At 58.8% G+C, this 12,187-nt stretch overlaps 1 protein-coding gene across 1 annotated transcript; it reads right to left on the bottom strand.

The window, feature by feature from the left end:
- Window positions 1-3,662: 3,662 nt before the first annotated feature.
- On the bottom strand, window positions 3,663-9,455 carry LOC118700812 (acrosin-like; the record flags this gene model as incomplete). The annotated part of the gene is made up of 4 exons (XM_036405389.2): window positions 3,663-3,997; window positions 6,199-6,329; window positions 6,950-7,197; window positions 9,244-9,455. Coding segments are annotated over 4 exons (906 nt in total), but the record flags the coding sequence as incomplete, so codon positions are not given.
- Window positions 9,456-12,187: the final 2,732 nt, after the last annotated feature.

Genomic DNA, 12,187 nt, shown 5'->3' with positions numbered 1-12,187 from the left:
TAACGCTACATCTGCAGCCTTGAGTGATCTCTTAAAGGAAGAAGAAACCACAAGACAGGCTTCGCTCCAAAATCGAGCAGCAATCGACTTCCTGCTGCTTGCCCATGGGCACGGCTGTGAAGACTTCGAAGGGATGTGCTGCTTCAACCTCTCTTCACGCTCGGAATCCATCCATGCGAACATCCAGAAACTGAAAGATCTCGTGAAGGACTTGAAAGTAGAAAGAATCCCAGACTGGGTCAATGAACTTTTTGGGCAATGGGGATTAACAGGATGGGCTGCATCCTTGATTAAGGGAATGTTGTTGATTCTCCTTGTAGTTGTTATTGTGTTAGCTATGTTCTCGTGCCTTGTTCACTGTTTCAAAAGAACTATAGCGAATGCCTTTTTTGTAAAAACAGAAAGTGGAGTTGTAGTAAACCCCATAGATTTAGGAAAAGCACCATGGAGGATATGAACAATAGGAATGCTGAAACAGCAAAAGAAAATTCCTGTTTTCTTGTCCTCCACCCCTTAACCTACCTCTGTAACCCTATAAGGCAATGTCATGTTAACCCCTTACCCATTGGTCAAGCTTGGATCCTTTCCAACCCTATAAAAGAAGCATACTGTACCCCATTAGGAGAGAAAGAAGAAGAGCAGAGACCCTTCACGGACCTCCCCAAATAAAGCCATCTTCGTGGAACAGCCTGCGCCTTCTCCTTCTCCTCTCTCTCCGTCTGCTGCAGCCTCAAGCCCAGGGCACCACTACCTAGCAAGCAGAGCTGAAATCCTGAGAGCTTGCAATCACTATAGAGCTGATAATCACCATGCTTGCTAGATGGTAGCCCTGCGGTCTTGGCATGAGCGAGCGAGCTTCGGGCACCCGGTCCCTACCCAGGGACTGAGCTCCTGAGCCCTAGTGCTCTGCATTATGATAAGGCCAAATAAGAGGCTTTATTACCCTGAGACCCCAGTGACCCCTGACCCTTCCCAGTGACCTCTGGGGACCTCCCAGTGCCCCTTGGGGACCCCCCAATGACCTTTGCAGACCTCCCAGTGACACTTGGGGACCTCTCCGTCCCCTCTGGGACTCCCCAGTGACCCCTGGTGATGTCCCAGTGACATTTTTGGGGACATCCCATCGACACGTGGGAACCTCCCAGTGACCCTTGGAGACCTCCCCATCACCCCCGAACCCCCCCGTGACCCCTTGGGGACCTCCCAGTGCCCCTTGGGGACCTCCCAGTGACCCCGGACCCCTCCCAGTCACTTTTAGGGACACCCCAGTGACCCCTGGGACCTCCCAGTGACCTTTGAGGACCCTCAGTGCCCCCTAAAACCCCTCCCAGTTCCCCTTGGGCACCTCCCAGTGACATTTGGGGACCCCCAGTGACCCCTGACCCCTTATAGTGACCCCTGAGACCCCCCCCAGTGACATTTGAGGCCCCTCCCACTGACATTTGGGACCCTCCCAGTGACATTTGGGGACCCCCCAGTGGCTCCTGATGGATTTTGGGGGGGTCACCCCCAGCCCAGTGTCCCCACCCTCGTGTCCCCACCCCCCTTCCCAAGCCCCTCCCCCCTCAGGTGAGGCCTCACCTGTCCCGGGATGGGAACAGGGCAGAGAAAAATTGGGAATGGGAAAAACGGGAATGGAAAAAACTGGAATGGGAAAAATGGGGATGAGCAAAACGGGAATGGGAAAAATGGAAATGGGAAAAACGGGAATGGGAAAAACAGGAATGGGAAAATAGAAATGACAAAATGGGAATGGGAAAAATGGGAAATGGAAAAACAGGAATGGGAAAAATGGGAATGAGGAAAACAGGGATGAGCAAATCAGGAATGGGCAAAATGGGAATGGGCAAAACAGGAATGAGGAAAATGGGGATGAGAAAAATGGGAATGGGAAAAATGGGAATGGGAAAAATGGAAATGGGAAAAACGGGAATGGGAAAATGGAAATGACAAAATGGGAATGGGAAAAATGGGAAATGGAAAAACGGGAATGGGAAAAACGGGAATGGAAAAAATGGGAATGAGGAAAACAGGGATGGGCAAATCAGGAAAGGGCAAAATGGGAATGAACAAACTGGGAATGGGCAAAACAGGAATGAGGAAAATGGGGATGAGGAAAACGGGAATGGGGAAAATGGGGATGGGGAAAACAGGAATGACAAAACAGGAATGGGAAAAATGAGAATGAGCAAAATGGGGATGAGAAAAATGGGAATGGGAAAAACGGGAATGGAAAAAAATGGGAATGGGAAAAATGGGAATGAGAAAAACGGGAATGGAAAAAAATGGGAATGAGCAAAACAGGAACGAGAAAAACGGGAATGGAAAAAAATGGGAATGGGAAAAATGGGAATGAGAAAAACGGGGATGAGAAAAATGGAAATGACAAAATGGGAATGACAAAACAGGAATGGAAAAAATGGGAATGGGAAAAACGGAAATGGGAAAAACAGGGATGAGCAAAATGGGGATGGGAAAAAATGGGAATGACAAAATGGGAATGACAAAACGGGAATGGAAAAAATGGGAATGGGAAAAAATGGGAATGACAAAATGGGAATGACAAAATGGGAATGGAAAAAAATGGGAATGACAAAATGGGAATGACAAAATGGGAATGACAAAATGGGAATGGGAAAAACGGGAATGGAAAAAACAGGAATGAGCAAAACAGGAATGAGAAAAACGGGAATGGAAAAAAATGGGAATGGGAAAAATGGGAATGAGAAAAACAGGGATGAGAAAAATGGAAATGACAAAATGGGGATAGGCAAAACGGGAATGACAAAACAGGAATGGAAAAAATGGGAATGGGAAAAACGGGAATGGGAAAAACAGGGATGAGCAAAATGGGGATGGGAAAAAATGGGAATGGAAAAAATGGGAATGGGCAAAATGGGAATGGAAAAAATGGGAATGGAAAAAATGGGAATGGGCAAAATGAGGATGAGAAAAACGGGAATGGGCAAAATGGGAATGGGCAAAACAGGAATGAGAAAAACAGGGATGAGCAAATCAGGAAAGGGCAAAATGGGGATAGGCAAAACGGGAATGGGCAAAATGGGAATGAGGAAAACGGGGATGAGCAAAATTTATTTATTTATGAGCAGGAATTTATTTAAAATAGCGCCGAGGGGGCGGGGCCGCTCCTCGGGATGGGCACGGAGCGGGCGAGGCCCCGGAAACCGGGAGGGAATTCCCGTCCCGGGACACCGGGAATTTCCATCCTGGGGGCGAATTCCTGTCCCGGGACACCGGGAGGGATCAGCCCGGGACACCGGGAGCGCTGATCCGGGAGGGAATTCCCGTCCCGGTACACCGGGAATTTCCATCCGGGAGGGAATTCACATCCCGGGACACGGGGAGTGCCCATCCCGTGAGGGAATTCACATCCCGGTACACCGGGAATTTCCATCCCGTGAGGGAATTCCCATCCCGTGAGGGAATTCCCATCCCGGGACACCGGGAATTTCCATCCCGTGAGGGAATTCACATCCTGGGACACCGGGCACGCCCATCCCGGCACACCGGCAGTGTCCATCCCGGTGTCCCGGTCGCTCCCATCCCGGTGTCCCCATCGCTCCCATCCCGGTGTCCCGGTCGCTCCCATCCCGGTGTCCCCGTCGCTCCCATCCCGGTGTCTCGGCACTCCCGCCCCGGTGTCCCGGTGTCCCGGGCGCTCTCAGGCCCCCGCCGTGTCCCGCAGGAAGCGGAGCAGCTCCCGCAGCACGGAGAAGAACCGCATCAGCACCGCGCCCGGCTCCGCGCGCTCCGGGCCGCTCCCGCCGCCGCTGCCGGGGCTCCCGGTGCTGCCGGGGCTCCCGGTGCTGCCGGGGCTCTCGGAGCGGGGCTCGGGGGTCGCCAGCTGCCGCAGGATCCAGCGGCTGAAGAGCCAGGCCGGGGTGAAGACGCAGCCGCGGCCGCCGGCGGTGACCCCGAGGAGCCAGAACGGACCCGAGCCCCGGAAGCGGCAGACGAGGGGCGAGCCCGGGTCAGCCTGAGGGGGGAGAGGGTCAGGGGGGAGGGGAAATGGGGAGGGGAAATGGGGGAGGGGAAATGGGGGAGGGGCAAGGGGGAGGGGAAATGGGGAGGGGAAGTGGGGGAGGGGAAATGGGGAGGGGAAATGGGGGAGGGGCAATGGGGAGGGGAAATGGGGGAGGGGAAATGGGGGAGGGGCAATGGGGGAGGGGAAATAGGGAGGGGCAATGGGGGAGGGGCAATGGGGAGGGCAATGGGGAAATGGGGGAGGGGCAATGGGGGAGGGGAAATGGGGGAGGGGCAATGGGGGAGGGCAATGGGGGAGGGGCAATGGGGGAGGGGCAATGGGGGAGGGCAATGGGGGAGGGGCAATGGGGGAAGGGCAATGGGGGAGGGGAAATGTGGGGAGGGGCAATGGGGGAGGGGCAATGGGGGTCAGTGGGGGAGGGGAAATGGGGGAAGGGCAATGGGGGAGGGCAATAGGGGTCAGTGGGGGAGGGGCAGCGGGGCCGCGCCCGGGGCTGGGAGGGGGCGGGGGGGGGAGGGGAAGTGGGGGAGGGGCAGCCCCAGGACACGGGTGGGGATCGGGAACGGGATCGGGAACGGGAACGGGGTCAGGATTGGGATCGGGATCATTGGGATCGGGAATGGGATCAGGATTGGGATCGGGATTGGGATCAGGATTGGGATTGGGATTGGGATCATCGGGATTGGGATCATCGGGATTGGGATCGGGGTTGGGATTGGAACCAGGATCGGGACTGGGATTGGGAATGGGATCAGGATCAGGATGGAGATCGGGGTTGGGAATGGGATCGGGATCAGGATCAGGACCAGGACTGGGATGGCAGCCCCAGGACACAGAAGGAGGGCAGGATTGGGACTGGGACTGGGATTGGGATCAGGACCGGGATTGGGATTGGCACCAGGACTGGGATTGGGATTGGGATTGGGGCCGGGATCAGGATCGGGATTGAGACTGAGGTTGGGAACGGGATCAGGATCAGGATTGACACTGGGATGGGGATTGGGATCGAGATTGGGACTGGCATCAGGATCAGGATGGGGATCGGGATCGGCACCGGGATTGGGATCAGGATTGGGATGGGGAACAGGGATGGCAGCCCCGGGACACAGAAGGGGGGCGGGATCGGGACTGGGACCGGGATTGGGACCGGGATGGCAGCCCCGGGACCCGGGTGGGGAATGGGAACAGGAAAGGAACGGGATCGGGATTGGGGCTGGGATTCAGATCAGGATCGGTATTGGGATCGGGACCGGGACCGGGACTGGGACTGGGACTGGGATCGAGATTGGCACCGGGACTGGGATCAGGATGGGGATGGGGACCGGGATTGGGATTTGGATTGGCACTGGGACTGGGATTGGGATTGGAACCAGGATTGGGACTGGCACCAAGATTGGGATTTGGACCGGGAGTGGGATCAAGATTGGTCTGGGATTGGGATGGGGATCGGGACCAGGACTGGGATTAGGACCAGAATCAGGACTGGAACTGGGATTGGGATTTGGATTGGGACCGGGACTGGGATTGGGATCGGGATCAGGATCAGGACCAGGACTGGGATCAGGGCTGGGATCAGGATTGGGACTGGGACTGGGAGCAGGATCGAGAGTGGACTGGGATGGGGATGGGGATGGGGATGGGGACTGGGACTGGGGTTAGGACCGGAATCAGGATTGGGATTGGGATTGGGATTGGCACCCGGACTGACATCGGGATCGGGATTGGGATTGGAACTGGCACCGGGATTGGGATGGGGATCGGGACCAGGACTGGGATTAGGACCAGGATTGGGATTGGGATGGAGATTGGGATTGGGATTGGAACTGGCACTGGGACCAGAAGCGGGATCGAGATCGGGAACAGGGATGGGGAAGGGAACGAGAAGGGGAGCAGGAACGGGAACGGGAACGGGAGCGGGAACGGGAACGGGAGCGGGAACGGGAACGGGAGTGGGAACGGGAATGGGAACGGGAACGGGAACGGGAGCGGGAACGGGAACGGGAACGGGAACGGGAACGGGAGCGGGAACGGGAGCGGGAGCGGGAACGGGAACGGGAACGGGAGCGGGAACGGGAGCGGGAATGGGAACGGGAACGGGAATGGGAACGGGAACGGGAACGGGAGCGGGAACGGGAGCGGGAATGGGAACGGGAACGGGGCCGGGGCGGGGGCGGGGGCGGGGCCGGGCTCACCTGGCAGGTGTCGGAGCCGCCCCGCGGGTGCTCCGCGCACACCTGGGGGGGGGACGCGGTCCCGGCGCCGTCGCAGAGCTCGGGCTGGAGCAGCCGCACCTGCGCCTCCTGCAGCAGCTCCCGGGGCGGGGCTGGGGGCGGGGCCGGGGCCGTGAGAGCCCGAACCGGGCACACCTGGGCACCCCTGGGCACACCTGGGCACATCTGGGCACACCTGGCACCCCTGGCACCCCTGGGCACACCTGGGCACACCTGGGCACACCTGGCACCCCTGGCACCCCTGGGCACACCTGGGGCACACCTGGGACACACCTGGGCACACCTGGGGCACACCTGCACTGCAACTGGGCACACCTGGGGCACACCTACTCCACACCTGGGCACACCTGCACTGCACCTGGGCACACCTGGGCACATCTGGGACACACCTGCACTGCACCTGGGCACACCTGGGCACACCTGGGCACACCGGGGACACCTGGGGCACATCTGGGACACACCTGGGGCGCACCTGGGGCACACCTGCCCCGCACCTGGGCACACCTGGGACCATTATGGGATCTTAACCTGACACAGAGGCACACCTGGTGCTCACCTGTGCCCACCTCAGACACACCTGGCGCTCACCTGTGCCCACCTCAGACACACCTGGCGCTCACCTATGCCCACCTCAGCCCCCCTTGGCCCTCCCCTGTGCCCATCCCACCTCCCCACTGCCCACCTGTGCCCACCCCCGCCCCGGTGCCCTCACCTGTCCCGGGCAGCAGTGCCCACCCCGCGGTGTAGCAGGGCCCGATGCGCTCCGGCCGCGGCGGCCCGGCCTGGCTGACGCAGCCCAGCTGCACGAAGTCGCTGCACTCCGCGGGCGGCTGCAGCTGCAGCAGCGCCACGTCCAGCCCCGGGTGGCGCCGCGCCCGCCGCACCCGCCGCACCTGCGCCTCGGGCCCGGGGTCGCTCAGGTCGGCGGCGCCCAGCACCACCCGCCAGGCGCTGACGTTCCTGGGGACACCGGGCACCGTCAGGGGGAGCTGAGACCGCCCAGGACACCGGGGGTAGTGGGGGGGGGCAGCGTGGAGCGTCCCGGGGCTGTCCCAGATCATCCCAGAGCTCCCCAAGGCCATCCTGGAGCATCCCTGATAATCCCAGAGCTTCCCAAGGCCATCCTGGAGCATCCCTGATAATCCCAGAGCTTCCCAAGGCCATCCCGAGGCCATCCCGGAGCTTTCCAGGACCACCCCAGATCATCCCAGGTCATCCCAGATTATCCTGGATCATCCCAGGGCCATTCTGAGACCATCCTGGGGCCATCCCAGATCATCCCGGAGCGTCCCAGGGCCATCCTGAGACCATCCCGGATCATCCTGGGGCCATCCCAGACCATCCCAGATCATCCTGGAGCGTCCCAGGGCCATCCTGAGACCATCCCGGATCATCCTGGGGCTATCCCGGGACCATCCCGAGGCCATCCCAGATTTTCCCAGATCTTCCCAGGCCCATCCCGGAGCCCCCTGGGGCCATCCCAGACCATCCCAGATTGTCCTGGATCATCCGAGACCCATCCCCGAGGCCATCCCGGACCATCCCTGATAATCCCAGATCTTCCCAAGGTCACCCTGAGGCCATCCCAGCAAATCCCAGATCATCCCAGGACCATCCTGGGGCCATTCCAGATCATCCCAGAGCATCCCAGGGCCACCCCAGATCATCCCAGATTATCCTGGATCATCCTGGGGCCATCCCAGAGCCTCCCAGACAATCCCAGGTCATCCCAGGACCATCCTGGGGCCATTCCAGATCATCCCGGAGGGTCCAAGATCATCCCAGTTCATCCCAGAGCATCCCGGGACCATCCCGGGGCCATCTGAGATCATCCTGGAGCATCCCAAAGCCCCTCGAGGCCATCCTGGAGCATCCCAGAGCCTCCGGGCACCTCCCAGAGGATCCCAGAGCCTCCTGAGGGCATCCTGGGGTCCCCCAGCACCTCCTGGCACCTCCTGGAGCCTCCTGGGACCATCCTGGATCATCCCAGGGCCATCCCAGGGTTATCCCGGGGCCATCTCGAATCATCCCAGGACCATCCCTGGGCCATCCCAGAGCCATCCTGGACCATTCCAGATCATCCCGGCCCATCCCGGCCCATCCCAGGGTCCATCCCAGCCAACCCTGGATAATCCCAAAGCCCCCCAGTCCCATCCCAGCCTATCCCAGATCCATCCCAGTCCCATCCTGGCCCATCCCAGGGCTATCCCAGACCCATCCCAGCCTATCCTGGGCCCATCCCAGCCCATTCCAGCCCTTTCTGGGACCATCCCAGCCCAACATCATGCCCACCCCCGCCCATCCCTCTCCCATCCCAGCCCATCCTGGTCCCAGCAGGGTCTGTCCCGGTCCCATCCCAGCCCATCCCAGCCCATCCCAGTCCCATCCCGGCTCTATCCTGGGCCCATCCCAGCCCATCCCAGTCCCATCCCGGGTCTATCCCAGCCCATCCCAGCCCATCCTGGTCCCATCCCAGCCCATCCCGGTCCCATCCCGGGTCTATCCCAGTCCCATCCCAGCCCATCCCAGCCCATCCCGGTCCCATCCCAGCCCATCCCGGGTCTGTCCCAGTCCCATCCCAGCCCATCCCAGCCCATCCCAGCCCATCCCAGCCCATCCCGGTCCCATCCCGGGTCTATCCTGGGCCCATCCCAGCCCGTCCCGGTCCCATCCCAGCCCATCCCGGCTCTATCCCAACCCATCCCAGCCCATCCCAGCCCATCCCGGGTCTATCCCAGCCCATCCCAGCCCATCCCAGCCCATCCCAGCCCATCCCGGGTCTATCCCGGTCCCATCCCAGCCCATCCCAGGTCTGTCCCAGTCCCATCCCAGTCCCATCCCAGCCCATCCCGGTCCCATCCCGGGTCTATCCCAGCCCATCCCAGCCCATCCCGGTCCCATCCCAGCCCATCCCGGGTCTGTCCCAGCCCATCCCGGGTCTATCCCGGTCCCACCCCAGCCCATCCCGGGTCTGTCCCGGTCCCAGCCGGGTCTATCCCGGCTCACCGGGGCAGGCAGCGGGCCGCGGTCAGCAGCCAGCCGGGGGCGATCAGGCTCCCGCCGCAGACGTGGCCGCTGCCGGCCCGCAGCGGGTCCTGGATGCTCGCCAGCCCCGGCCAGGCCCCGGGAACCGCCCCGGAGCCGCCGCCGAACTCCTCGGCCATGGGCTGGAGACCGCAGGTACCGCTGGGGGACGGGGACAGACATGGGGACGGGGACAGGGACAGAAGGACACGGGGACAGGGACAGACATGGGGACAGGGACAGGAACAGATATGGGGACAGGGACAGGGACAGAAGGACACGGGGACAGGGACAGACATGGGGACAGGGACAGGGACAGAGGGACACAGGGACGGGGACAGGGACAGGGACAGGGACAGGGACAGGGACAGGGACAGGGACAGGGACAGGGATGGGGACAGGGACAGGGACAGGGATGGGGACAGGGACAGAGAGAGGACACAGGGACAGAGAGACAGTGACAGAGGAGACAGGGATGGGGACAGGGACAGGGATGGGGACAGAGAGACAGAGGACACAGGGACAGAGGGACAGAGAGACAGAGGACACAGGGACAGAGGGACAGGGACAGAGGGGACAGAGGGACAGGGACAGAGGGACAGGGGACAGGGACCGCGACACGGAACGGGGACAGGGATGGTGGCACGGGGACAGGGACATCCCCAGGGGCGTGGCTGTGCCCCTGGCTCTGCCTGACCGGCTGTGCCAGCCCTGGGCTGTGACAGGGACAGGGACACGGGGACAGGGACACCCCGATACAGGGACAGGGACACAGCGACAGGGACACCCCGACATCGGGACAGGGACACAGGGACAGGAACAGGGACCCCGACACGGGGACAGGGACAGGAACAGGGACCCCGGCACGGGGACAGGGACAGGGACACAGGGACAGGGACCCCCAGTGCCACACGTGTCCCCTTGGTGGTGCCAGAGCCTGGCACGGGCACGGGGCTGGGACCCCCCCCGGGCTGCGGTGACCTCGGGGACCCTCGGAGACCCTCGGGGGACCTTGGGGACCCTGGGGACCTCAGGACACCCTCAGGGGACAATGGGGACACTCGGGGACCCTCGGGACTCCCTCAGATGACAATGGGGACCCTCGGGGGACCTCGGGGACCCTCGGGGGACCTTGGGGACACCCAGGGCACCCTCGGGGACCCTCGGGGACCCTCGGGGGACCTTGGGGACCCTGGGGACCTCAGGACACCCTCAGGGGACAATGGGGACACTCGGGGACCCTCGGGACTCCCTCAGGTGACAATGGGGACACTCGGGTGACCTCGGGGACCTTCGGGGACTCTGGGGACATCTTCAGGGGACCTCGGGGACCTTCGGGTGACCTTGGGGACCTCGGGGGACCCTCGGGGACCCTCGGGGGACCTTGGGGACACCCAGGGCACCCTCGGGTGTCGCCTACTCGCAGGAGTCCCAGGTGGCGCGGGAGGGCGCGGCCGCGGCCAGCAGGAGCAGGAGCCAGAGCGGAGCCATGCTGGGGACAGGGGACAGCGGCAGCGCCCCGAGGGTCCCCGAGGGTCCCCCCCAGTGCCGAGGGTCCCGCCGGGCCCGGGGATGACGTCACAGAGCGGCCCCGGTTCCGCCCGGGGATGACGTCACAGAGCGGTGGAACCGGGGCAGGGACCGGAACGGCCCCGGGGGCTCCGAGCGGCCGCGGGCACTGCCGGGAAACCCAAAATCCCCAGCAGGAAACGGCATTGCTAAAAGATCCCAGAAACTCTCGTCCCAAAACCCCCGTCCCAAAAATCCCATCCCAGAATACCCCAAAAGCTCCATCCCAAAAATCCCATCCCAAAATATCCCAAAATCCCCATCCCAAAACACCCCAAAATCCCCATCCCAAAATTCCCATCCCAAAATACCCCAACATCCCCATCCCAAAATACCCCAACATCCTCATCCCAAAAATCCCATCCCAAAATACCCCAAAATCCCCATCCCAAAATACCCCAAAATTCCCATCCCAAAATATCCCAAAATCCCCATCCCAAAAATCCCATCCCAAAATACCCCAAAATTCCCACCTCAAAATACCCCAAAATCCTCATCCCAAAAATCCCATCCCAAAATACCCCAACATCCCCATCCCAAAATACCCCAAAATCCCCATCCCAAAAATCCCATCCCAAAATACCCCAAAAGCTCCATCACAGAACTGCATTCCCAACATCCCCATCCCAAAATACCCCAAAATTCCCATCCCAAAATACCCCAAAATCCTCATCCCAAAATACCCCAAAATCCCCATCCCAAAAATCCCATCACAGAATTGTCATCCCAGAATTCCCATCCCAGAATTGCATTCCCAAAATTCCCATCCCAGAATTCCCATTTTCATCCCAAAAATCCCTGTTTGTAAACAGGGGAAGGTTCTCAGCAGGGAATTTATTTTTATTTTTATTTTTATTTTTATTTTTATTTTTATTTTTATTTTTTTTATTTTTTTAATTTATTTTTCTTTTTATAAAACTCAATTTTTCTCTTTGCAAATGGGGGAAGGTTCTCAGCAGGGAATTTAATTTATATTTATATTTATATTTATATTTATATTTATATTTATATTTATATTTATATTTATATTTATATTTATATTTATATTTATATTTATATTTATATTTATTTACAAACATCCATTTTTCTATCTGTAAATAGGGAGGGTTCTTAGCAGAGAATTTATTTTTATTTTTATTATATTTTTAATTTTAATTTTAATTTTATTTTTATTTTTATAAAGCTCCATTTTTCTCTTTGCCAACAGGAAGTTTCTCAGCAGGGAGTCATAATTATATTTATATATTTATATATTTATATATTTATATATTTATATATTTATATATTTATATATTTATATTTATATGTTAGTTATATTTATATTTATATTTATATTTATATTTATATTTATATTTAT

Source organism: Molothrus ater, chromosome 37 (assembly GCF_012460135.2).
Source record: "Molothrus ater isolate BHLD 08-10-18 breed brown headed cowbird chromosome 37, BPBGC_Mater_1.1, whole genome shotgun sequence".
Taxonomy (NCBI): domain Eukaryota; kingdom Metazoa; phylum Chordata; class Aves; order Passeriformes; family Icteridae; genus Molothrus; species Molothrus ater.
This window is presented reverse-complemented; position numbering and strand designations above follow the sequence as displayed.